The sequence below is a fragment of the Chlamydotis macqueenii genome, chromosome 4, assembly GCF_036417535.1.
Source record: "Chlamydotis macqueenii isolate bChlMac1 chromosome 4, bChlMac1.mat, whole genome shotgun sequence".
NCBI classification, from domain to species: Eukaryota; Metazoa; Chordata; class Aves; order Otidiformes; family Otididae; genus Chlamydotis; species Chlamydotis macqueenii.
Window position 1 is genome coordinate 48553824 of NC_141559.1, and position 27608 is coordinate 48581431.

Genomic DNA, 27608 nt, shown 5'->3' on the forward strand with positions numbered 1-27608 from the left:
CGCGCGGGCCCACCCTGACTGGCCCGGCGGTGAAACGGGAGCGCGGATTGGTCGCTTCTGCTGCCCTTCCGATGCTCAGAGCTCGCTTCCTGGGGCGGCGGCGTGCCCTTGCCCCGCCTCCCGCGACCCGCAGCCGCTCCCGGTTGGCGCTGCCCGGCGCCGAGCTCCATCCCGGGGCGGGGACAGGGACGGGCCCGGCCGGGCGTTGTGTCAGCGCGGAGCGCCTGCAGCCGGGGCGGGCGCTGGCCTGGGCCGCGAAGGCGCCGGCCGCGCTGAGAGCCGCCCTCCTACTGCCTCACAGGCCGCCGGCCCGGGCGCAGGATGACCCCGACGCAGTGGGACTTCCCGGTGGAGCTGTGCTGCCGGCCCATGGCGTTCGTCACCCTCACCGGCTTGGACGTGGTGTACAACGCCGTCCACCGGGCCGTCTGGGACGCCTTCTGCGCCAACCGGAGAGCCGACCGCGTCCCCATCTCCTTCAAAGTCCTTCCTGGCGACCACGAGTACCCCAAGTGCAGGACGAAGGTAGCGAGCGGCCTGTGCCCCGTCTGCTCCTCGCCTCGGCGGGTTCGGGCCTCTGCCCCCGCAGCCACAGCCCGGGGGCGGGATGCGGGAGCTGGGGGCTCCCTGAGGGAGAGGGGCTGGGCCGATCGGCCGGGTTTGCCGGCAGCTCTGAGCAGCGCTCGCACCGCGGAACGCTCAGCCCGCCGTTCTGCTGCCTCTTCCCCCGCTGCCGGAGGGGAAAGAAAGGCGGCAGCTCGAAGGCTGAGAGAAGCTGTCGGGGCTAAGGGGGAAGCCTGGGGCGCGGTGGCGGGCTGCTATGGATGCGTAGGAAACCAGGCTGCCGTAGGTCATTAGCGAGAAGCAGAGAAAGCCTATATGACTTGCTTTTTAAAGTACTTGCTGTTCCTTTACTCAGCATTAAGGTACGCTTGTAAAATTTGAGCTTTAACGAAACCCAAAGTTTGACTCTGGAGAAACTAGGTATTTGAAATTGGCATATTCTGAAAAAAAAAAAATGTAAAGCCTTTAACCAAGTGAAATGCAGCAGAAAGAATAGCTCTGCTCTAATTTCTGCTTTGCAACAGCAGTTAAGAAGCACCATCAATAGGTTTTACCCATGGAAAACTACCTAATTCTGTGATGCTGGCAAGGAACAAGAATCCTAACGGTTTTCTCCTGGCTCTGTTTGGGAGCCCCTCAAGAGCCTTCTTTTAAAATAAACCTAATTTTTCATGAAGGTGTGTGAAACGTGCTTCTGAACTTCACCTCTATCTCCAGTCTACCTGGAATCTGCTATTTTTGTTGCTGGTGTTTCAGGCATCAGTCCCTGATGCCAGGGAGCAAGGTGTATGTCTTATTGAACAGGAAGCAAAGGCTTAAGGGGAAGAATGCTAAAGGAAAGATGACAAACATATCCACAAACTGACAAGAATGTAGAGGCAATTCCTCTTCTGCTATACTCAGAGGCTGGTAAATGGATTTGGTACCTTGCTTTAATACCCTCAATATTTTCAGAGGACATCCTATGAATGGTATATTCCAAAAGGAATCCTGAAGACTGGCTGGATGAACAAACATCTGAATTTGGTTCCAGCGCTTGTAGTGGTGTTCTATGAACTAGACTGGGATGAGCCGCAATGGAAAGAAAAACAGTCGGAATGTGCTACTCGAGTTGAAATTGTCAGGTAAGAGTTTTTTCACTTGGTTCATAACGTACTACAAGCTCATGGTAATCCTTTTTGCATTCTAAGATATATAAGTATATATTTTTTTTTTCCTAGTCATAAATTAAGGGGAACTTGAACTTTGCTTTTTAATGTACGACTGACAGTAAAGAGACTTTTAATAAAAAATTATATATTTGTAGAAGTAATTTAAGCATAAACAGCCCCTGAAATCTTGCTTGCTAAACTCAGTGCAGTTATTCTCTTCTAACTGAACAAAGAAGAGAACGCAGCATTCTGTGGATGATGGAGCATGTTGTTCTGTTTGGTTCTATTTCTTATGTAGTGTTCTTTCAATACTGCCATCTAGACTGAGTTCTCATTTTGTTCTTATTCAGAAATAAGAAGTGAAACCTTGACATTGTGCTGTGTTGTTTTTATTTTAGGCAAAGTTTGCAGGGAAGAAATACTAAAGTTGCTGTGGTTTTGATTCAGAAAAAAACGCCATTACCTCCAGGTAATAGAAAACTATTCACAGTTGTGGTGATCTCATTTTTTGGAAGGCCTGATGGACTGAGCTGGCTGTCATTTGTCACATTGTCTGCAGTTTTTAATATAATGTCATCTACACACATTAAGTGTGTGGTAGCTGCAGGGAGGTGTGCACATGGGAAGAGTGCTCAGAGCAGTTGACCCTAAACACTTGATACTTCTATCCTTGACTTCTTCCTCTTAAGTCCAAGTCCATCTTTTGATACACAGTATCAAGAATGGTTTGCTGGCGTAATACATGTGACATGCCTTCTTGTAAGCAAGTTGCATTTTAAACCTTGCTTGAGATCAAGAAAAGCTGTAAAAGCACTGAGAACTTAGAGGAAGGGTATTTGGTACCTACAGAGGCCTTTTAGTTTAACTCTGTTTTAGTCAATAACATTTTGGAGTCAAGTGGAGCTGTGAAATGTGATGTGTTTTAACTTTAAGTTTCTGTAGAGCTATAGCTGCTTACTTTCTGGTGTCTGACAAACCCTTTATTTGGTGTTGGTTTTTCCTCTACTTGCTGTATCTGTTTGTCTTTTCTGGAAGCTATTGTATTTTTCAAGACACAGCATATTTAATTCTGTGAGAGAGATGGAAAACTTCAGTGATACTTGTAGGTTGTTGCTAGCTAAGCCACTTCTAGAAAGTTTCTGCAATGTGTTCTGCTGGATGAAGCACGTAGTACTCTGAAAGAAGTAAGAAAGAATGTGGTCTTAATTTTATGTGTATTTGATTTTTCTGTACTTTGTATCAGTCAAGCTTTTAGAGCTAATTTCACATTGCAGCACCACGTACTGCTTACCTCCACTTTCTTTGACTTTGCTAGGGGAAGATGTTATTGCATCAGAGCGGGCAGCGGCTTTATGTAACGCTTGTGACCTTTCTGGGAAATCCCTCTTTGTGCTTCCACACACTGATCATCTTGTTGGTTATATTATAAGGTAAGTGACTTTAAAACTCTGTTTTGCTCTGGTTGCTAACGTAGGTATTGAGTGAGTTGGTAGGATGGGATGACTGCTATGTGGCACGCTCATTGTAGACCAGCAGTGAATGTTTTATTTGTTTGCTGGAATTCTTCAGGTTATTCTGCAACCTGATGAATTCCACACAGCTCCCCTTTCTCTGTGAGGCTGCGTAATGACTGTCAAAGATGTTGCTTTTGAAGAAACATTATTAGATATCCCAAGACTTTCCCTTCCTCAAGTCAGGTAAAGGCAAAGTGGGCTTTTCTACCCCTAAAATGGTTTTGGCCCTGCTGGTTCTTAATAATTCTCCCTACAAATGTTTCGTTAGATGTCACTCTGTATTAGCAGGTCTTTGCTTCCCCCCATGCCGCCGACTTCCTGGCTGTATAGGTATCTCTCTGTTTATGCTAAGTGGCATTTATCTGGTTGCAAATATTATGTCTCTGTCATTCTTTACATTTCTTGTACTTTGTGTTTTATTTGAAGCTGTATTCCCTGTAAATTTTAAATTATGAAGGCCTCTCACAAACAGAATAAGAAAAGAAAGACGGTCTTGTGTAGAACTAAAAAGAAGGGCTCAAACTAAGACAAATTCTTGTTTATTAAAATTAGTTTTAATTTTTCCATGCACAGGGAGAGGAGGGGTCATGGTCTGAGAGACTAATTCTTCCTTCTCTCTCCCTCGTATTTATATATAAACAATGAAGTTCTCAGCATAAATCAGTACTGTTACCGTATCCATGCTGCTCATAAAACAGCTACTAAATTGAACAAAATAAAGTAACGGTTGCTTCTAGTTTTTAATATTTTGCATAGTGCTGAAGAGGGAATGTTTACTACGTGTTAACTAGTGTAAGCCTTTGCAAACTGCATATAGTTGCACTTTGATATATTTGCAACTGTCTCCAAGTTTGTGAAGATAAGGATATATCATTGGGGATTAAGAGCTCTTCGTGCACATTTAAAAAAATGTTTAGGTGTATAATCATGTCAGAATTCCTGGTGTTAATCTTTCTGTTTTGACACTTTAATTTGAGATTTCATAGTAGTAAAAAAGAATGTATTTTTTTAACCCCTTGGACTAGGTTGTCTTTTCTATACAACCACGAAATAATGCTAAAATAAGTACAATAGGTAGTCTTAATTTATCTTGTCTTCCTTTTGTGGCTGAACTCATAGTTAACAGTTGCTGTCCATTGCTTTCATCGCCATCCTCTCTGTTGCGTGCTGAGCAGAATGCAAGTTGTGCTCTGCTTTAGTTAAAGTCTGCAGTGATCCCTTCTTGGCCAAATCACAGAACTGGTACTTCATCCTTTATTTTGTGTGTGCCTCACTGCTATTGAATGTGTTCCTCTTCTGGATTCTGTTCCTGTTCTAGTTGATTTTACTCCTTATAATTTGATCATGCAGCATATGCTTCTTAGATCCTCCTTGGCCTCATGCTGTATTCGGTGTTCTGGGCCTCTTCTGCCCCTCTGACTTGCCATTGGGCTAGTTATCTTGCAAATACAAGTTTGACTGTTACCTTTGCAACCCAGGTAGTTGTTGATGTTTTGACAGAATGATGAAACCTAGCCTGTGCCCTCATAATTTTATTTACTGCTATTTTTTCCTTCCCACTCCTCACCCTCGAGATCAGCAAATGAGATCTTGATCTGTTTAGACTTACCCCAGGAGCCTCTGCAAAATTTGCTTGTTTTGACTGAGGCATCTCTCCACTTTCTGTTGCCTTGCAAAATCCTAACAGCTTATCTTTAGAATTTCTCATGTTAAATAGTAGAGATTGTGGTATGAAAAGTCAGTCCGTAAGGCTCTTGAAACTACTCGTTCTACTTTGTGCTACCTCTGTGTAAGGCTTTGTGTGAAGAGGTTTTTGTCTGCAAGCTCTTATGCTGTGTGGTAACTTAAAGGAGAGTTCAGTAATACCTCCAGCTGCTTTTGCCCGCCTTAAAATAAGCATAGTTGAAAGTAACATATTCTGAAGTTCTTTAGATTCTTTGTATGTGGGAAAAAAAATTAGTGAAACTTAGGAGAAACTTTGTTGCAGGTTGGAAAATGCTTTCTATGAGCACGCACAAACTTACTATTATACAGAAATACGAAGAGTTAAATCTCATAAGGAGTTTTTGAACAAAACCACCCATCAGGTAACGTTACCCTATTTTTTTAAATACTGTGCAAGCTATAGTGCATGTTAAAACATGAAAATAAGGGTTGTTTGTTGCTTATATGTTTTTGTTCCCCACTTCCAACTTGAGATGCCTTCTCTCAGTATTGAAAGTAGATCTGATTTTATTCTCTGCAACTTAAACTTTGGTTTTGATTGCTCTTGTTCTTACGTCTATTTGGCTTTATCACATCTTCCTTAGAGAAAGACCCACAGCCCAAAAATGAAGTTCTGTCATGAAAAAAAAAAAAACAAAACCCTAAATTTTCTATATGGGTTAACCTGTTTGAATGTAGTGTCTTAACAAGTTCTGGAAAGTGCTTCCCGGAGAAGCTCATAACTTAAACTTGCCTTGATTTGGCTTTTAGCTTTTGGTTTTCAAGTTGTTAAGTATCTGCTCAGATGCACAATGTTCTGTGCGATTGGCAGCTTCCCTCTCTTGGAAGCTGAGATCCAAGTGGTGAGCTCCAAACAAACAATCGACACTGTTGGCGTAGAGATTTTGGGGTGTTACAAAGCCTCTCCCCTGTTCCAGAGTGAAAGGCTTGGAACAGATTAAATCTGTTGAAAGATCATTGCTGCGTCATGGTGGCAGAGAGAACGATTAGGAAACAGTTGCATAGTCAGTTTTTCAAGTCAACTGCTATATTATGTAAACCTCTGAAATTATCACCTGTATCTGCTTTGTAGGTAACAGGTATGTTCAGATGTTTGTGAATGATGTATGTTGGTTGTGTTTTGCAGCTTTTATTTGTTAGACATCAGTTCAAAATAGCATTCTTCAGTGAGCTGAAACAGGATACGCAGAATGCTCTCAAGTAAGACTCGAGTAATCTTCCCCCACCCTCTCTACCCTAAATTACTGCTAAGCCATAGATTATGATAAATATTTTCCCAAATGCAAAATTATTATTATTATTATTATTATTATTATTATTATTATTACAAATTTATCTATAAGGGGTGAGTTCTTCACTGGGAAGAATACGCAGAATACAGGCTGTCCTGTTCTTAAATTTTATTATCTTGTATGATTTAACTCTTATTTAAGTTTTCCTACTTAGAAATTACAGAACTGCCTATAACCTTGTGCATGAACTGAGAGCCCATGAAACAAACATGCTGGAAATCAAGACCATGGCAGGATTTATAAACTACAAGGTAACAAATGTACTTCTAATCTGTGACCACCTTTACTTAAAAAAAAAAAAAGTTAATGATCTTTAATGTGTAAAAGTTTAAAAGTTGCATTTTATATTGCTTTTAAAGAGAGAGATTAGAAACAGCTATCAGTGGAATACCAGTTACACTCAGACTTGCGAAGTCTTCTGAATTCCACACAAAAATCCCTAGCTGAATTTGGGAGTATCTTTAAAGACTGGAGTTCATTTGAAATGCAGTCAACTGAAAAAGTAGAATCTCTTTAACTGTCACTCTGTGCAGGAGGAGAGAAAACAGGGGTTGCTTGTTCCTTAAATGTTTTTGTCTTCTTGCAAATCTTAAGTCAGTATAATTCAATTACTGCTTGTTAGGAGGAGGAAAGTAACTCTTCAAGAATCAGACCATACTTTTGTGGTATTTTGGGGGCTTTTAGTTAAAAAACCCTGTCCCTCCGTTTACAACAATGTTGGAGTTGGACTCCATCAAATTCCACTTGCAGACTGCAGGCCTCAAAGATAGTGCCAACCTCATGAAGTTCAACCAGGCCAAGTGTAAGGTCCTGCACCTGGGTCGTGGCAATCCCAGGCACAAATACAGCCTGGGCAGGGAATGGATCGAGAGCAGCCCTGAGGAGAAGGACTTGGGAGTGCTGGTGGATGAGAAGCTCAACATGAGCCGGCAATGTGCCCTTGCGGCCCAGAAGGCCAACCGCATCCTGGGCTGCATCAAGAGAAGTGTGGCCAGCAGATCGAGGGAGGTGATTCTTCCCCTCTACTCTGCCCTGGTGAGACCCCACCTGGAGTACTGCATCCGTATGGAGCCCCCAACACAAGAAGAACATGGACCTGTTGGAGAAGGTCCAGAGGAGGTCCACGAAGATGATAAAAGGGCTGGAGCACCTTTCCTATGAGGACAGGCTGAGAGAGTTGGGCTGTTCAGCCTGGAGAAGAGGAGGCTCCGGGGAGACCTGATAGCAGTCTTCCAGTACCTCAAGGGGAGAGGCTGTTCAGCAGGGCCTGTTGTGACAGGACAAGGGGTAACAAATTTAAAATAGAGGGAGGTAGATTTAGATTAGATATTAGGAAAAAAAAAACTATGCTGAGGGTTGTAGAGCACTGGAACCGGTTGGATGAGGACTGGAAACGTTCAAGGCCAGGCTGGATGAGGCTCTGAGCAACCTGATCTAGTTGGGGATGTCCCTGCTCCTTGCAGGGGGGTTGAACTAGATGACCTTTGAAGGTCCCTTCCAACCCAAACCATTCTATGATTCTGTGATCTCAGTGGCTCTGCAGTTCCATCTTGAATTTGGCTGTCAGTTATGCACTCTTTCATTGATGACTTGGAGAAGGGGAAGAAAAATAACATTACATGGACTACATGGTTTCAGGTGTAGTACATCATGGTTTACATCTCTCTTTCTCCTTCTGTTTCCTATGCTATTTAAGCTCTTCTAAGTAAAATAAGTTTGTTTGGGTTTTTTGTGAGGTGGCGTTTTTGTTTTGGTTTTTTTGTTTGTTTGTTTGGTTTTTTTTAAAGCTAATCTTTAGCAGCCTAATGCAGTTATTTTTCCTCTTATTTTGATTTTTTTCTAGATCTGTCGCCTCTGTTTTCAGCATAATACTCCACTGGATGCAATTGCTCAGTTCAGGAAACATATTGACTTATGCAAGAAAAAAATAGGAAGTGCAGAACTCGCTTTCGAGCATGCTGCCTGGATGTCTAAACAGTATGTTTTTACGTAGTAATATTTCTTGTTTAGTTCTTATATAACCTTGTTAAGTTCACTGTTTTATTTCTCTAGGCAAGATACAAGTTCTGAGCTCTTTATCTAAGAAAGAGATACACTAGGTCATAAAAACCGTATGCTGTTACTCTGATTTGCATTGGTTATTGATCACTTTTCTCTGGGAGTGAACAGGGTACGACACAAATGCAGCCACAAAACTTGCATGTGAAAGTATAATCTGTTTTAAGACTAACCAGAACTTTTAACTGAAATGTACCTTTCAGTTCAAATTGCTGTACATAATCTTGGTTATGAACATTTTTTTAATAGGTTTCAGGCTTTTGGTGACTTGTTTGATGAAGCTATTAAGCTGGGATTGACAGCAATTCAAACTCAGAATCCAGGTTTCTATTACCAGCAGGCAGCCTACTACGCACAGGAACGGAAACAGCTAGCAAGTATGCTTTGTAACCATGATGTAAGTTGGGAGGGGTGTTTAAACACTGTTTGTAATAAAATATTGTATTACCAATAATTCTGACATATTTTCAAAATATTTATAAAAATATAGTATGCTCTGCATCTCTGGATACTTGAAATCTTACTATTTTGTTTTTCTAGTATATTTCTCTATACATGCACTGTATCTGGTGACTTACCGGAAGCAGAGAAACAAGAACGTTGGTATTAGAGCGTGTGGGAGCTGGGTCGTTGTTGTTTTTTGGGGTTTTTTTTTGACACTTGCCTGGAAGAAAGGGTTGCATGGAAAATTGATCTATGCAATTGATTGAACATATGTGCTGGTTATATGTAACTACTCTACAGCTGACATGTCCCAATTCTTTAAAAATGTCTTTGCTCCTATTGGTGCTATTATTTGTTGTTTTTGAATTATCTTGTTAGGAACCAGTTTTTAAGAGGATTACCCAGTTATTCTTTAATGGTAGTTGAGACAAATGAAGGTGAATGAAGTATGGTGTCAGATGGAATTAATGAGAAGTATTGAAATGTTTGGGTTTCCTGAAATACTATTTTTATACAGGTGGCTAGAAAGGTTTTATGTTTTAAAGCAAATTTCTGGTTTTATGTGCATGTGTATTGGAGCATCAGATCACTTTTAATGCTTGAAAATGACACAGGAATCCTTTTTATGACTATATGTGCTGAATTTACAGGCCTCTGTGATATATCCCAATCCGGATCCCCTGGAAACGCAAACTGGAGTGCTTGACTTCTATGGGCAAAGACCATGGCGGCAGGGAATATTAAGTATGTTTCTGTGTCTTGTATCTGTGGAGTTCAGACAAACTTCTTTTAGTTGCTGATCCTGCCAGCTGACTTAGTGGGTATGAGCTTGTAATCCCTTTTCCACAGAGCCAGATGCAGGGCTTGGACCTTGCTCTCTTGTTAACTGGTGGTACAACTTGAACAGGTGTCAACTGGAAGTGCAGAAAGTGTGTTCGGTCTCTGTAACAAACAGAAAAAGGAGCCTCAGGTTCGTGCAGGATCTGATCTTCAGCAAAGTTACATAGGCCGTACTGAACCTTTGCTGCTGCTTTGTTTCTATTGCTGCCTAAGCTACCTGTGATCAGTGTACTGCAGGAATGCCTGGCTGCAGTGAAATGCATTCCTGGGAAAAGAAGCTGGAGAACTGGATTACAGCAAAGTAACAATGTCCCTGTATGTGATTGTTATAAATTTTTCCTTCCGTTCGTACTGCATCTTGTCAGTTGTGCACAGGAATTCACAAGGTTTTTTCTGAAAAAGCTTTTTGGGTTTTGAAATGGATTGAGAGGATGCAATGACTAGATTTTAATCTAAGAAAGAAATCTGTGTTTTTCCTCTTAAGAAGGAAGTTTCCCCAGAAATTCAGACTGAACGTACAGCTTTGATCTATGTATGAATACACGTGCAGTTCTGAGACCTTCATTGTTGACTGTGGTTTTACTCCCCTTTGTCCCTCTCCATTTGGTCTCATATTCTTTATTCTCTGCATATCCTTTGTCCTTTGCCACTTTATCACTGCCCTCTTAAAAGACTTTATTTCGTTTACTGTAAATACAGTACTGTCTAACCTGTTTTATCTTCAAGTGTTACAGTTTTTAAATGTTAGAATCTACTGCCAAGGTTAAACAGTTAAGATTAAGAGAAACTTTACTTGCTAATATATTCAGGATTTTTGGTTCCAGCAAGAGTTTATAGTCTTTTAAAGCCCTGTACAGTTCTTCATATGTTGTTGCTTTCTATTGCTAGGGAAACCTAAGCCTGAATCTTTACTTGAAATCAGATAGGAAAAGGGTTGCAAATTTGTCTTAACATACGCACTTTAAATGTTAATAGATGCAGTCTAAAGCCTAGGTCGTCTTACTGTAGGTTGCTATTTTGGAGTAGCTTCAGATAACTTCTTTTAAACAAAAGGCAAGGTATTTGTTGCAGAATTTCCATTCTAGAACACATAGGACGGATGAGTTCTTAAAGCAATATATCCATCTCCTAGGCAAAAGAGTGTTGAAGAGTCTGAGTGTGCTTGAGTTGGAGCTTGCGTTGCAGGTAGCTCACCACATAAATCACTTCCTGGACAAAATTTCAATTTCGTGGATTTTTCGTTGTCTTATGCAGGCTTTGATCTTTCTGATCCTGAAAAGGAGAAGATGGGGATTTTATCGCTACAGTTGAAAGAGAAAAATGTCCTTCACTCAGTAAGTTTTACTCTACAAAAAAACCCCAAACCTGTTTTCTAACATTATCCTAGTGTTTGCATATATAATAATATCAGTAATGGTTTTATCTGTTAGGAGCTAATAATTGCCTTGTTGAGTAACGCTGTTGCACAGTTCAAGAAGTACAAGTGTCCAAGAATGAAAAGTCATTTGAGTGAGTATAGATAATCAGATGCATTTTTAAAAAATGAATTTTTTGAGGATTTTCAGTATTGATCTGATACTTGTTAATTTTTTTTTATCAGTGGTTCAAATGGGAGAAGAATATTACTACGCTAAAGATTATGCCAAAGCTTTGAAGTGAGTACCATCCATGATTACTTCTTTCACATGCTATTCTTCTCACTAGGACCCCTATCTTACTACCATGAAGTAGTATTGGAAGCTCATCTAAGATGCTGCTAGTACCAGGATTTGACTGAAGCACAAGCTTTGGAGTCTACAAACTTCACTTATATTAAAGAAAGCATAGCAGATATGATGAGTCAGTTATTAGAGTAGAAAAAGTTCATGCTGTAAACTGTTGTGAGGATTTGCCTTGTAGGGTAAATATTATTTATTTCTAGCTCACTAAGTTATATATATATATATCTATATATATAATCTCCCAGATGACTTCTGAAACTTGCCTGCTACTGCAATGAGAATATAGTTGCATTTAATTACAGACTTTGTAGTTACAAAATTGAAAAAATACGAAAATGTAGCTGAATTAAATTTTTATTTACATACCAGGGAATCAGCAAAAGGGATTATTTTTTGTTGGTGTAGTTTTCTACTATTAATGACTACAGAGCTAGGAAGGCTTAATACTGAGGTAGAGCTACCATCTTTTCTGAACGACTTATTTTATGCTTACTTTCTTAACTTTATACTTTTAAGGAGAAACAGAGTCAAGGTTTCCCACAATGTTTTCATTAATTAGGCGTCAGAGATCACATGTTGTAGAGGGAGTATGTTTGAGGTAGGAGAGATGCATTTATTGTTGTTACTAGCTGACTGGAAGCTACGTGGAGGAGAAGATAAGCTAGGATAAGCAGATAAATTTGTATCAAGCCTGTTTTTTGTATGAACAAGCCTTTCTTATTTATGTCTAGGTACGTTTTTCTGAAGTAGGCAGAATCTCATGTCTTGAATAGTTGAACAGAGTTTTTAAAAAATTCACTTCTTTGGTTTGTTAGTAATAGCAAACATTGCTCAGTATTAAGGTGTGCAGTTTTGCAGATGGATGCATGTGTTTGTAGATCTTTGAAACTCTTGAATGGAGCAGGGGATAGGAGGTAGGAGGGAAAAGAAACATCTCTGCTTAAGGAACATTAAAATTCTTTAGTTTAGAAGAGGACTTTATGGTGGTGTTTTGGATTGTTTTTCTGAAAACTTACTGCATACTGAATAGTAAAGCATATTTTTAATGCAATGCTGCACTAGGACTCTTCTGTCTAATTGCAATTTGAGTAGTTCTTTATGTGAAGACAGGTCAGTTTTCCTGTCATTCTCTTGTGAAAGTTGTTCTAGCCTGAAATTAAAAAAAAATTGAATAAATGTGTTTCTTTACAGTAATTTCATGCTGTTTTCCGTAAATCATTGCCATGTGTAAACAGTAGACTTGACTTTAATCTAGCATTTGTATTAGTGAAGATTAATTTTGTATTAATGATAACAAATAAATGCGAGCTTCTGAAAAATGTTTGTGTGTATAACTTGTTTTTCTCTCAACTTTACTGTGTTGCAGGCTCTTGGATTATGTTATGTGTGAATATCGCAGTGAGGGATGGTGGACTCTTCTCACTTCCATATTGACGACAGCTCTCAAATGTTCATATCTGATGGCCCAGCTAAAAGATTATATAACGTACTCTTTAGAGCTGCTGGGTAGAGGTATTATTTTAAGAAATATACTCGGCCTGTACAGAAAAATTAAAGTAGATTTATTTGGAAGCCTGACAAATCGTTGTCAGACACAGTGCTTACAGTACTTCAAATTATTTGACTACAAAATAACTGTATAGCTGTGCTGAGCTTTTGCTATCTTCTCTCATATGCTGGAAGCTGAATTTTCTTACTCTTCTGTTATAAAACTAATTTCATTCAAATAGACTGTGTCTTTGCATATTTCAGACTTTTCTGTTTCTTCCGTTCCTAAACATAAATAACAAGAAGGCATAGGCATTATTCTCTTGGAGTTTTCCTCCAATAAATTATGAAACACTTGTCTAACAAAAAAAAAAATTTACTTGGTGGAAGTAAGAGGAAACACTTAAAATGGGAAAAGTTCTGAAAACTGAATGAATCTTTCATTACTGGTAGATGGATGTTAGAATTCTTTATCCCCCTAAATGTGTTTATTTTGAAAGATGCAACCTAAAGGAAAGATTTATTTTTAAGTTTAAAAAAAAAAAAAAGGATTTCCTTCTGTCTTGTAACTCTTGTTTTTGTTCTGTTTGCTAGCATCTACTCTTAAAGAAGATCAGAAATCTCAAACAGAAAAAAATCTGATAAAAGTTCTAATGGTAAGTCACACAACTCTTATTACCCTTTTAAATAATCTTAAGAGTGGTCAATGTTTGGTAACCTTCTTTTATTGCTATTTGTAATCTTCTGTCTGGGTACAGAATGAAAGCCCTGATCCTGAACCTGATTGTGATGCTGCTGCTGTGAAAGCATCACAAAAATTGTGGGCTGACCGTGTTTCCTTGGCAGGCAGTAATGTTTTTACAATAGAAGTCCAAGATTTTATACCATTTGGTAAGTAAGAAAGCAAATTTACACCAGATTATAAGTTTCAATGTAGCTATATATTGAAAAAAAAAAATTTGGAAAAAATATAAAGTGTATATTAAAGCCAGCAACACCAAAACTCTTATTTCAGCACTGCTCTGTTCTTCATCTAAATCTGTAAGATAAGAAATTGTCAGTTAGTGATCTCTTATCCCTAATATGGATTACTAAAGAAGAATCCTTTGAGCATTGTGTCTGAGGGGGACAAACCTCTGAACTTCCAGCTGAGGCTACCTATGCCTTTGAACATGGTAAATTAGTAAACTCATGCTTTTTAAATTACTTTTGCTGCTCTGGTGTGCTTTGAAGTAGGATTCGGAGGAAAGAGGGCAGAATGCGTGCAAAGTAATACTCCACATAGAAACAGGGCATGAGTGAGCATTACCTATAAAGGAAGTGTATCTAAGTGTAGGGGATTTTTTTTTTTTTTTTTTTTTTTTTTTTTTATGCTGGACATCTGCCTCTCCTTTTCTCTGCAGAGGTTTTGGTTGAGTGCTGAGAAGTGGCTTCCTGTGACAGTGTTAGTGGCTGAATTTGTCCCACTTACATCAAACCAAAGTTTTAAGAATGTACACAGAACAGTCCTTACCACAATTATTTCAAGAATGTGTTTCTGGAATTGAATGTTATAGTTTGTTAACACGTACTTCTTGGGGTTTTTTTTGTAGTTGGTTGGTTTTGTGTTGTTGGGTTTTTAAAAAAAAATTTCCCTCTTTTTAATTTTTTTAAATTTTTTAATTTTTTTTTTTATTCCAGTGCAGTGCAAAGCAAAATTTCTTGCTCCTAGTTTTCATGTTGATGTTCCTGTGCAGTTTGATGTATACTTGAAAACTGATTGCCCTCATCCTATCAGGTTTTCTAAACTCTGCATCAGTTTCAATAATCAGGTAACTATGTTCTGTCTGTCTTTGACCGAGTGATAAAGCTTACTATGAGAATAGAATAATATCTATTAGTGGTTTTAAACATTAAAAGATTCGAAAGTTCTTTTCAAAAAATTATGTTAATACTTATGTTGGAAAGATGTTTTTTATTTTTGCATTATCACAGTATATTGCTACTGTGATAAAACTCCCAAATGCAGTTTGCTTAGTTCATCTGTCATATCTTTGTTTTTCTGTGAAGCTCTCTGAAGTTTCAGAAGGATCTTTTTAATGTCTTGTTTCTCTTGATGTTCTTTCATAAAGTTACGTTAATATAATGGATGTCTTTTGTCAAAGAGTTGCATTGTAATTATTTGCCAATAGTGGCAAGAACCCATATAGTTTGATCCAGTAACACAGAGCCTTACCATTTACTATACTATCATGACCCTCTAAAGGTGTTTTAAGTCTGGATTTATGAACTTTTTTTCCTCACTCCTTCATTGTAGGATTACAACCAATACTGTGTGGTAGAAGAAGCCTATCAAAAAAGTGATGTTCTAGAACAGTCGTCGCAAGGAACAATGTGCTTAGTCCCTGGCAAAATGAGAAAGTTCACATTCAAATTTGTTGCAAAAACTGAAGATGTAGGAAAGAAGATTGAGGTTGGTCCATTTGTTTTACACCTTTCTTACTGTTACTTACAAAGAACTCAAAGCTACAAAGCTGCCTGTAGTCTGGCACCAGTTGCTAATTTCACTGCAGTTCCAAATGTTTGAATTCTTTAAACTAAGTACCAAAAAAAGAGAGTAAAATTTTATTGACAGTACCAAAGCAAAAAACTATCACAAAAACTTAAGTGTTGCTTCAAGCTTGTGTGTTTGTTTAAGTATGTGCAATACATTAAAAAAAAAAAAAAAAGGCAGAGGGGAGGGGTGGTATATAGCACTATGGGAGGATAGGAAACTGCGAAATACCACATTGCACACCTATGAGCACGGGTACTTTTCCCACCACTGTTTCATTAAATGAAATCCTGGAGTGCTGAGGTATCTTCAGTCTGCAAAGCTGCCAGAAGCTTTTTGGTGATACGCAGGCACAATAAAGGTGTGTGTGTTGGAAAACTATATTCTTAACAGTAGGTGATCCGAAGACAAAGTTATATGTATGTGTTTAAATTTGTGTCTTATCAGATCACCTCTGTGGATTTGATCCTGGGAAGTGAATCTGGTCGATGTGTGATTCTGAACTGGCGTGGAGGAGGTGGAGATGCTGCTTCATCTCAGGAGGCATTGCAGGCAGCACGTTCCTTCAGGCGAAGACCTAAGCTTCCAGATAATGAAGTGCACTGGGACAGTTTGATTATTCAGGCAAGCACTATGTGAGTAAAAACTTGAAAATACATATGATATATCATTGTGAGTCTCCTGTGAAGTCCTGATCACTCTGCCTAAAAGAGGAAGAAGGACTTGTTGGGACTTCTTTCATGTGAGCTTTTTAACATGTCTTTGGTTAACTGGGGATAAGATAGATACTACCTTAATTTTTAGGACTTTTGAGGCTCCAGATAGCTAGAAGTACAGAAAAAGCTTGCGTTGATCTCTGAGCATACCAAGTATGCTTTAAATCTCCCCTTCACCTAACTTTGCTAGGCACACTTTTCCCAGATTTTTGTGCAAACTAGGAGGTATTATTCATAGAATTATAGAATCATAGAATCTTTAAGGTTGGAAAAGACCTCCAAGATCATGAAGTCCAACCGTCAACCCAACACCACCATGCCTACTAAACAATGTCTTGAAGTGTCACGTCTACACATTCCTTGAACACCTCCAGGGATGGTGACTCCACCACTTCCTTCGTCAGCCTGTTCCAGTGCCTGATCACTCTTTCAGTAAAGAAGTATTTCCTTATTGTTCTCTTACAAAAGCTATCCCACAAACAGAATCCCTAAGAAACTATGTTGGAAAATAATTATTAATGAATAGGCTAACATTAATTTAAATGTATTCAAAAGAATGAAATCCAATTGCTGTTGGTGGGGGTGCTTTTTTCTTTCCTGGCAGAACATCTGAACCACTGATGCTTATTATTGGAGTTCAGTCTGGTTCTATAGAATTGTTCCCATCGTGTTGCTTTTCAGGAATCTCGCATCTTCTAGTTGAATAGGCCACCAGTTGTCAGAACTCTCTTAAACAATAGGCTGTTTTAATCTCCTTTAAACTAGGCTTAAAAACTTGTTATTTAAGAAGCATACAATAACTGAGTCTTTTCTCTTAAAGGATTATTTCTAGAGTGCCAAACATTTCTGTTCAGCTCCGTCATGAACCTCCTGCCTTGACTAATGAAATGTATTGTTTGATTGTGACAGTCCAGTCACATGAGGAGACAGTGGCCAAAGATGTTAAGCTTACAGCAGGTTTAAAGCCAGGTATTTGGGATTATTTCCTTTTAATCCATCAGTCTCTTAATTGACTCCTTGTTCTTCATGCAATGCAGGGAAATATATAAATGGCTCTCCTGCAGTAATTAAGAGCCAAACCAAAATGAAGGTTGGGAATTATGAGATACTAGTGGTAAGAACAAGAGCCAACAGACTCATTCAGTTATGATTATCTTAAAAACATTTTTAAGCCGCTGCCATATAGGATGCAATATGTGCTGTGTACTGTGAAGTAGAACCACATTCCCTATACAGTTGTACAGTTCAGTCGAGTCAGTGGAGTGTTCTTTAAACTCATTTAATGGGATGTTTGGGCTTGGCTCCTAAAGCAGTGTTTAATAGTCGGTCTTACTTTTTATTCTTTTTTTTTTTTTTTCTTTTTTCCCCCTTGATCTTGACTCTTAACATGTGATATGCAAGGTCAATGTGAGCTTGCTGATTACATTAAAAGAACAATTGAAAACTGACATTTCATTTATAGGGAGGGTGATGTATTTTCCACAGTTGCAACTCTTTGGCAAGATGTGGCTTGTTTTGCTTTGAAAATTATCCCACATGATTGCAGTAATACCATTATTGTAATCAACCTCTGACTGAGGAATGGTTTCATTTAACATGTATTCATTTGTTTTTACATATTTTCAACACAGATTTGGAAGAGCAGTTTTAAAAAGATGTAAAATCAGTAAGCCATGCTCTTGAAAACAGAAGAATCACAGAACTGTGAAACTTGCGTTTTAGTCCATATAGAATACCAAGAACAACTTTGATCACGTAATCACGTTGTGATTTTTTTTATGTGCTAGGGAACATCTAGATACGATTTTAGATATGATTTCTCTTTTTTGAGGTCTTTTGAGTTGGTGTTTTGTTTTTTGTTTTATTCCCTGGCCTAAATAGATGAAACAAAAACCTTGCAGGATGTGATTCCCTCCAAGTTAGGAAACTTAACGTGTTGTCAAATCTATCCTCTGCTGGTACTTTTGAAAGCTTCCGTTAACCAAATGAACAATGTTAATTCCTTGTGTATTGCTTTTTGAGATTAATATCTTACTATTTTTAGTTATTGCTTTCATGCTTCACTGATGTAAGCCTGTGTGAATAAGAAGACTATTTTTAATCCTAGGCCAAGATGCCAACTTGACTCAGAAAACTCAGGTGACTCTTCACGGAACAGACACGTGTGATGACTCCTTTCCTGCGCTGCTTCCTGATATTCCTGTAGGAGACTTGCAACCAGGGGAAAAGGTGAAGGTTTAAAACTTTCTGTCTACGCAACAGATCTTCAGAAGATGGGGATCAACTAATACAAGACTCTCATAAAATGACCTATATTTAGTTTTAGATATCTGAACAAATAAATGAAATACGGCATATTTTACACATTGCTTACTTGTAGCTTAGTATTTCTTTAGCTAATCCCATGTTGGACTAAATTTGGGAATAAGGTGTACTCTGGTGATACAGCTGACAGATAAGAAAGAAAATAAGGAGGTTAATCTCAACTGTTCATTAAATGCACTACCTAATGGACAATAGATAATTGTAGTCAGCAAGTGTGATTCAACATGGTAGAGCACCAAATATGCAGATGTTGCACCAAACTGAAATTGTGACTAGTAAATTAGAAGTTTGGTATGTCATATATTACATAGTAATGGCTCTTTTATTGTACTGTTAAGTAACAGGCAATCCCTGGTAGCAAAGCAACTGCAGCTGTGCTACTCTGATTGAAATAATACACTGCATAATTAAGATCATGTAGGAGATTCCTTATGGTCAGTAATATCCATTCTACTCTTGCCCTCTTGGACCAATTTAGGCCTAAAGTTGTCAAAAATTCATTAGCCATCTAATTAAGGTACTTTAGGAATAGCTTGGCTCATACTATCTCCTTTATTTTGCAGCTGGAAAAACCAATATACATTCGTTGTGGAACAGTCGGTGCAAGAATGTTTCTGGTTTACGTGTCATACTTAATCAACACTGTCGTTGAGGGGAAGGAAATCCTCTGCAAGTGTCACCGGGTAGGAAGTTAAGATGCACCAACTGCTGGACATACATTCATGAAATACAAGGAATATTCTCGATCTAAGTGCTATAATTCCAAGTCTCTTAGAAGTGTTTCTAGCAGATAGAAAAAATGCCAGATGAGCAGTATGGTAGCCCAATTTAGGGTGAGCAGCTTCATAAGTATAATCAGAAGAAAACCTTTTCTGTATTTGTTCTTGAAAAATAACTACAGGTACATTCTGCCCTGGAGAAGACTTTGTTAAAATGATGATGAAAAGTAATTTTACATTAGTAACTTTTGACATCAGTAGCCAGGTCTGAAACTGAATGTAACTTTTTTCCTCTTCTTCACACCTACACAGGATGAAACTGTAACCATAGAAACAGTCTTTCCTTTTGATGTTGCTGTCAAATTTGTCTCCACAAAGGTACATGTTTGAAAAGTTGTTGGTATTTTGTAATTGCACCACTTCCAATGGTCTTACGCTGTTTAGTTAGAAATAGCCAGGTCTTGTGTCTGTCTTGACAGTTGGAGCATTTGGACAGAGTATTTGCAGATATACCGTTTTTACTGATGACAGACATCCTGAGTGCTTCTCCTTGGCCTCTCACTATTGTAACCAGCCAGCTGCAGCTGTCAGCTTCCATGACTCCAGTAGATCAACTGGAATCTTATGTGGAGAATGGTAAGTTTTCTTATTATGCTCTCTATCAGGAGGATACTTTTTGCGTAAGTTGGGAGTAAGAAAGGGGGATGTTTTAAACAGCATTTGCTTATCTAACTCTAAGTAAAAGAAAACTGCTTAATACTGTAGTTGCTTGCCAGAACACAACTTAGACAGCAGTATGCTTCAGAATGTAGTTGTGCTTCACTGGATCAAGTAAGTAGACTTGAATATAGATGGCAACCAAAATTCTAAATATAACAGACCTAAGGGAAAGCACCTGAAAGTATTTCTGATATGCAACTTCTTAGATATCCATAAGAAAAGATACTTGGTACTTTCAGTGTTTATGGGCTATGTATATTTTCTGGAATGCAAGTAATGTGTGATAGAGGCAGCATCCAAAGTCTAAAGTGATCCTTATCCATGATTGCAGTCATGAAACTGAAAAATGTGAAGCTAGACAGGGTAGGCTATAAATAACAGTTAGAGGTAAGCATTTTTTTTTTATACTCACACAATTTAGTAACTTATTACTTAAATGAAAAAAAAATCTTACAGATTTCAACCTTAAGGGTTCAGTATGTTGACCTTTAAAGTCAAATAAATGGAGAACTTGGCAGTAAAGTGGATCCAAAATCTTCCAGCAAACATTGTCTTTGTATTTACTGAGTCAAAGGTGTGAAAATGTGTATTATTCTATCAAAACTTGGAATAAAATGAGGCAGTCTGGACTGTTGCCTGATTGTGGGGCAGCTGTCCACCTATGTAATGAAGAACTTGCAGGACTCTAGTTTCTCTGTAGATTCAAGGATTACCTGGCAAAAAGCAGTTATTTCCCAGGTCCTTCAGTCTTCAAACTATGAAATTTCATCTTTAGCTCTGGCACCTTGTGCTTCATGGCTTCTGGTTGATGCTCCTAAAGAGCTAACTGCCAGGAGGTACGAACCCCCTCAGATACCAGCTATTCAGCTGTCCGCTTTTTGGTTTTGTTTTGTTGGGTTTTTTTTCCCTTGTAAGACTTATTCAAAATAATAATTAATCTTTATTGATTTAAACATCTATTTCCTTAGTACTTTTTAAAAAAATCACTCTCTAAGTGAAAAGGTTGGGTTTTTTTTTGGTTTTTTTTTTGTTCTTTTTTTTTTCATTCAATTGGAGTGGGGGGGGAGAGAAGTAAAAACTCAATGCCAGTAGATTTTTCTTGTGTTCCCTCTCTTCCACACCTCTCATCCATTTTGATGGGAGAGGAGAAGTGTCTGTGTTCATTTTCATTTTAAAACATGACAGACATCTTATGTGGATGTTTTGGAATTTGCAGTGGGAGAAGTGTAGAATTTGAACTGGCGTTATTTTTCCTTTTGTGCATGAACTCTACATTTGCAATGGCTTGTTCTGTGTGTACGTGAAAGATCTCATGATGCTGTTCAGAAAGTAAACTGTCACATACTTGTGTATGTCACACAATATTGGGATACTTCACAATCTTTATTAAATTTATATATTATGTATGTATAGTCTGCAAAGCACTTCAAAGCCCTTTCTGGCTGAACGGTTGTGTTTGTGCCATATTGGATTTATAGACTTGGTGGCTTCTGCAGTAATGATTATGCTTTGATTTTAAACAAAATGTTGCTGATAGTTGTTTTACAGACAGGTGAGAGTGCCAGTGAGTGCTTTTGCCTTCGGTGTCCTCCAGTTACTAATGCTAGTGGAGTGGCAACTGGATGTTACGTCATTTCCTGGAAGAGAAAGTAAGTATCTCTTGGCCTGGATGGGGACAGGAAATAAGTTGTTTTGTTTTTAGGGATGATGGTGAGTTGGGTTTTTTGGTGCTCTCTCTTTTTTTCTTTTTTTTTTTTTTTTTCTTCTTTCCCCCCTGGCATTTTTGGTTATGGATCTTCCTGTACCAAGCACTGTCTAGACTTTGGACCTTACTAATTACCGCTTGGCTTGTTATACTTTTGAATAAATATTTATTTCTTAAGAGAAATATGTATTACGTGGTTATGGTTTTAACATTCCATGAAACTTTCTTCTTTGCAAGATCTTAGGTCAGTTACAGAGCTGTTCTGTCACCTTCCACTCCTTGTTTTTTCCCATCATGAAATACTTGAGAAGCCAAGTCAAAGGAATAGTTTTGCAATAGTAGAAACAAACACACTTTTCAAATGAGCAGACTATTTTCCCACCCTAGACTGTGGCTTTATGTATTCAGTCAGTTTTCAAAGACAAATATTGAGGTGTATCTTTCTTCCAGTTAACTTTTATTTACTTTTAGAGCTTTTTAGTGTTCTTGCCTTTTGCTATTTTGTCTCCATACTATGGCACTTTTTTTTGCTCACTTCAGACAATCCAATGTAAGGCTTTGGGGTTTTTCTTTCCATCACTGAAATTAGTATAACTTTATTTTAGTCACATTTAAGTGATGTTCTTCTGGTGTACTCACTTGATACTTTATGTTGTTTAACTTTCAACATGGTCTGCGTTTGACTTTTTCCTGCAGAAGTTCACCTGTGGAAAGCTTACCAGTCGTTAGCACAGTCATCACTCTACCGCACGTGATTGTAGAGAGCATTCCTCTCCATGTTAATGCAGGTAATATTAATTTGGCAACATATATGTCCCAATTAGAATTTTTAGGACTGCCAAAGTTTTACAGCATCCAGAGCTTGCATTTACTGTACCAAAAGACAGAACTGGTGCTGCATGTTATGGAGCCAGTGAAAGAAACTCTGTTGTCGCTCAGACTGGCTCAAGCCTTGCCCCTCTCTTTCCCCCTTCAATTCAAGGGAAGAGCTGGAAGGTAGTTACACAAATGTGTTCTGTTAAAAGCTGTCAATGGATCAACCTGTGTTATGTGGCAGCACAAAGGCCAGAGTTACCTCTGGTGATGCTGCCTTCCCAGTAGGTTTCTCTAGACGCCTGTGGCAAGCATTGTTCCATCCACCCACGCCCTGGCTGCATCCCAGGAAAGAAACAGCCTGGAGAATTAGAGCTGCTTGCGGGCAGGTGAACTGTTTCTCTTCTAGCACTTCACCTGCAAAAGATCAGAGGGGGAATGGAGAGCTCACTGAACACACAGAATTCCTATGCTTTCCTCAGTTCAGTCTCACTTGTACTGAGATTCTTCCACCATCATTTCCTGTTATATTTTGAAGGAGCTTCCTGACAGTATCTGATAAGGTTTTTGGTAAGCTGAAGACACCCAGCAGCAACCAAAGTGACTTGCTAGTTAGCATTCCTACGCAGTGTTAGCAGTTGGAGGTTTTGTAACTAGATGTTGAAGAAGTGTAATTGAAAAGCTGTAATGAAGTTGTGTTGTGTTCTTTGATCTTCCCCCCCCCCCCCCGGAAAGTCTTGTCAGAAATGCTTTAGGATACCTAGTTATTCTGTCTTTTTTTTTCTTCAAGCTTTTCACTGCTTTTTGCAATAGACTTATTTTTTATGTATGGAACTTTAAAACTTATTTTGTATTTGAAATTACTTACTTTCTTTCCAAAGATCTGCCATCGTTTGGTCGAGTCCGAGAATCCCTACCTGTCAGATATCACCTGCAAAATAAGACCAACTTAGTCCAGGATGTGGAGGTGTCAGTGGAACCCAGTGATGCCTTCATGTTCTCTGGCCTTAAACAGGTACAAAATTGTCACATCTACTGATCCTGCTGGCTTATATGGTAGTGAAAAATACGTTGGTTAGACTTACACTGATGTGTAAGTCTACTTACACACAGTGATGTGCAGAGAGGACAAACTCATTGTTTTTTAGATGTTTATGGTAAATTCTGTCTGGAAGAACTCATGGATGCAGACTCCATTTAAAGAAGGGCTAAATGGAAGCCTGACTAGGAGCCATTTGTCACATTGTTTATGGGTAACATGGTGCTTCAGTATAGAAGTAATAGTTGAGCTACAATAGGAAAGTAGTTGCTTTCTTTCCAACTTCAGAAAGTAAACAATGTATAAATAGAAAGTAAACAGAGGACTAAGGACTGTGACTTCTGGTCACAGAACTTATCTGTTTGTGGCTGTTTTCTTTTTTAAGATCCGATTAAGAATCCTTCCTGGCACACAGCAGGAAATGTTATACAACTTCTATCCTCTGATGGCTGGATATCAGCAGTTACCATCTCTTCACGTTAACTTGCTGCGATTCCCAAACTTCACTAATCAGTTGCTGAGACGATTCATACCGACACACATTTTTGTAAAGGTAAGACTGTGAGAAGTGCCTTATGTTTAAAGGCTCTCTGTGGAGCTGCTCAGTTCTTGGCGACTACCACCCCCAGCCCCGTTCAAAGCTGAGTGTTTCTGAGCAGACTGAAATTACCAGTTTGTAACAGAGCTGCTTGCTTTGAAAAGTCCTGGGTTGTGCATTGGTGTCATCAACCAAAATCCTCAGGAAATTAGTTTTAAAGTTGTCTGTATTTTTAGTACAATGAAGTAAGCTAAATGTAATGGAATGCTTTAATATTGTAATTTGTAGCACTTCTGAAAAAAAGAAGCATTTGAGCAGCTCATATGACTAGGTTCAGAAACACTATAGCATCCCACATCTCCCTAAATAACTTCTAAAAACACATCCTTTCATTGAATCACTCAGTCTAGTTGTTTTTTTTTTTTTCTTACATGGTATGACTCTGAAGAAAATTCACTCGTTATCAAAAATGGATCGCAGGCTTCTTCTTACTTTTTAAGAATAAGTTAAATCCAGTTGCCCAAAACAACACTTTCTTGTTCCACTGCTGCTGTCTCCAGAGTATTGTATTCACTTTTTAGTCAGACTCTTAGCAAGTAAGGAGCCCAAAGAGTTTGTTTATATGATTTGAGATGGACTTGTTCAGACATCTGTAATCCCGTTTCCAGGAAACAGGCCTGGCGTTCTTTCAGTTCTGTTTTAGCCAAAAGAAATAGGCATAATTTACTTGTACATATGCTGCCAATCAGTGGCTCTTCTAGACTGGTTGTCAAGATGTCTTCTTAAGTCAATACACAGGCTTTTTTTCCTCAAAAGCGTGGTGTTCTCAACGCTCCTGTGGAATCTCTTGGGCTTCAGAGTTCTTTGCTTTTGCTTTGGAGCTGTCAGGACCTCAAAGAACCTTATTGTAAGGATGCCCTTTTTTATTTAAAAATTCCTTCTTTCTCTCTCCCATCTCTAGTGATTCTACTTAAAATTCCTCCAAGAAACTGTTGGTCTCATTCCTGTTTTATGTGTTGGTAATTACCAGCTTTTTATACTGCAGTAATACTCAGAACTCTGATCAGCCAGGCCTTGTGCTAAGCTGTCCAAATGTGTATGGAGATGCCCTTGGCATTTAATAGGGCAGTTAACGAGCTGAGGCCTTTACCAAGTACTCACTGGGCCAAACTGGAATTTCTGCTGGATGTCCCCTGTGTTTGTGCTGCTATTGGAAACCATTAGAAGGCTTAGTGCTGTACTTGTGTGCTAGAGTTACATTGATCAACACAATGTATTGCAAAGACAGTTTCATAACAGCCTTAGTCTTTTGTGTTTGGTCGTTTGTTGTTCTTTTTTTTTTTTTTAATTATCTGTCTTTATTTTCTTAAAGCCTCAGGGTCGTCAAGCAGATGATCACTCAATTACAGCTGCGTAACTTTGAGACCTGTACCTCTACACTTAAAGAAAATGGGATGTTGCACGGAGTATATAAAGCTCACTTTGGAAACATGGCTTTGATCAAACCATAAGAACTAAATTTTATTTTAAAATTACAACTCTTAGCAGAACTAATGTTTTAAAACACCTGGTCTTTCACAGACTTTCTTTAAGGAATAAACATATGGGGAAAACTTGGTGCTGTATTTAACAGGAACATTCTTTTGAAGTTAACTTTGAATGTCAAACTCTTAAAAGTATTATTAAGTCATATTAAATGTCTTGAGTATTTAAGTGGAGAAATGCTAATTCATTTGACCAAAACTGAAAGATATTTTCATAATTAACAGTAAGCTGAGGTGCAAAGTTTGTACTTACTGAGATTTAAAACATTGAAAATGATCATCCTTTACAGAAGTTAGTTCTGTGCCACTTGTGTTGAGGGCAGAACAGGGTGTGCAGTAGCACAGTAAACTACAAATGGTTACGTTGTGCTATTGGAATCGAGCGGCTTACTAGTTCTTTAAAACCCTAAATCTAAAAGGCGCTGTTTCTCCTGGGTAAGCCATATGTCTGAATTTGAATGCAGCAACAGATAGTCTAATGAACAGAGAGGTTCATTCCTAACGGCTGGACTATCCAACCTGCAGCTGATGTGGTTTGGGATTATTTGTACACACACAGCTTCCCGATGAAAGGTATGTTTTAGGAGTCTCCTGCTGTGTGAATTTAAAAGATGGACATCCCGCTGTTGTACAGCTTGGGATGAACCGGTGTTTAAAATACAGTAAATTTATGTATATAAAAAAATGCATTGTGAAAACTTCAGTTGTTTAACTTTCTAAATAATTACATTTTGATTGCTTGGGAAATACCTTATTTATTGTCAAAGTGAAGTTCTAATAAACAACTTGTAACAGAGTACTTCTGAAACTGTGTCCTTAATTGCATTGTTTTCACAGCTGTTGTTTCATAACTCTGCTCTGTCTTGTGGGCTGATAGATTCTTTTATGGCACGAAAGTCCAAAATAACAGCTGTAATGCTTGGAGAAAAGCGTTAGAGAAGCATGTAAACATTCCTTGCCAATGAAAGGACTGTAGGCTAATTGGCAGTCCTGAAAAAATATGTGTGAGTGTATACAGCTTTTCCATGGAGTGCAGATGTAGTTATCAGTATTTTTCAGCGTATAGAGGAGGAAAAGATGACGACTGACAAACCATGCTGGGAATAACAAATGAAACCTTCCCTATTCTTAACTATTATTAACTAAATGGCAGTCATGGAATAGGTATCTTATCTCTTTATTTAAGAGTGGAAAATGTGTTTCATTTCCAAATTTTTTTTTTAAGTAGCCACTCAGATTACAGCAACTCTGGAACGTCTGCTACTGCTTCTTAAAAGACATGTTGATGCAAGTGATGTCAAGTGTTTGGTGGAGAACTGGGGTGCCTTTTGCCCTCCCAAAACAGTCTCACAGCAAAATAGTGAGTTGCATTCCTTTGAGAAAGGGGAGGGCATAAAACGCTTTCCTGGTTACAATGATATTAAAATCTTAAGTGAATTGTGTAGTTTTAAGTAAAGTGCTGAGTAGTAAAAGTAGGAACTGGGGCGGAGGAAACAAAAAAAAAAATCCCACACAACAAACAAATGACAGAAACGCAAACTTATCTTGCATCATGGGGAAAAAAAAAATACTTGCTACTTTGCCATAGTTGTAATTTCTATTCTTCTTTATTTTTCATTCACAAAGAGAATCTTTCCTTGTTTTGTGTGATCTTACTGCAGCTGTAAACACTACAAAGCAAAGTTTTTTGTCTTAGCTGCCTGTAAAGTGCAAGGCACACCTTTTATGCTAATGTAAATGACTGATGTGAATGAAAACATGCAGCAAGCAGGAACCACCTTGTTAAAAATGCTTGAGAAGTGATTAATGATGACTATCTTCCTGACTCATAAGACTCTAATGGTGAGGGGAATGTTTGTAATTCATAACCCAAATCCCTTTGGAAGTCTTGAGGAGATGAAAAGGGCACATATATTTCAGTGTAAGTGCAGGTTTTTTATTGTTTACTGTATTTTGATGAGCACCATTCAAGCTTCAACGTATAGTACTTAAATGTAGTCTGTTTTAATTTGAACTAATTAAGCATCAAATAGAAGCTACTTTTAGACTAGTTTAAAAATATATTTCGGGGGAAAAAAAAAAAAAGAGATCAACATGTTCAGCCTGCTACTGAGCTGGAGACTTAGCCCTGGCAATATCGTTTCTTCCCCTTTTATGCT

General features: G+C 38.5%; 1 protein-coding gene across 2 annotated transcripts; it reads left to right on the forward strand.

The window, feature by feature from the left end:
- Positions 1 to 159: 159 nt before the first annotated feature.
- On the forward strand, positions 160 to 26245 carry TRAPPC11 (trafficking protein particle complex subunit 11). 2 transcript variants are annotated; one of them, XM_086746919.1, is made up of 29 exons: positions 160 to 525; positions 1519 to 1688; positions 2114 to 2184; positions 3031 to 3145; positions 5217 to 5316; positions 6081 to 6154; positions 6401 to 6497; positions 8090 to 8223; positions 8554 to 8701; positions 9399 to 9492; positions 10843 to 10922; positions 11019 to 11097; positions 11189 to 11243; positions 12676 to 12821; positions 13392 to 13453; positions 13556 to 13688; positions 14478 to 14608; positions 15094 to 15249; positions 15778 to 15965; positions 16867 to 17015; positions 18154 to 18275; positions 18935 to 19054; positions 19403 to 19468; positions 19570 to 19726; positions 21348 to 21459; positions 22212 to 22303; positions 23210 to 23343; positions 23753 to 23920; positions 25278 to 26245. In XM_086746919.1, the coding sequence occupies exons 1-29, from the start codon at positions 322 to 324 to the stop codon at positions 25320 to 25322; spliced, it is 3402 nt and encodes a 1133-aa protein (XP_086603045.1). In that variant the 5' UTR covers positions 160 to 321; the 3' UTR covers positions 25323 to 26245. The 2 variants fall into 2 exon arrangements, with proteins under 2 accessions (XP_086603045.1, XP_086603046.1); XM_086746920.1 differs by lacking the exons at positions 22212 to 22303; positions 23210 to 23343; positions 23753 to 23920; positions 25278 to 26245 and having other exon boundaries at positions 21359 to 21459.
- Positions 26246 to 27608: the final 1363 nt, after the last annotated feature.

What these genes read in the sequence shown, in the direction of transcription:
- TRAPPC11 (XM_086746919.1), top strand. Translation starts at nt 322, where the DNA reads ATGACCCCGACGCAGTGGGACTTCCCGGTGGAGCTGTGCTGCCGGCCC. An exon ending in AGAAAAATGTCCTTCACTCA is followed by an intron (nt 10,923 to 11,018) that starts GTAAGTTTTACT and finishes TTTATCTGTTAG; the next exon opens with GAGCTAATAATTGCCTTGTT. An exon ending in ATGTAGGAAAGAAGATTGAG is followed by an intron (nt 15,250 to 15,777) that starts GTTGGTCCATTT and finishes GTGTCTTATCAG; the next exon opens with ATCACCTCTGTGGATTTGAT.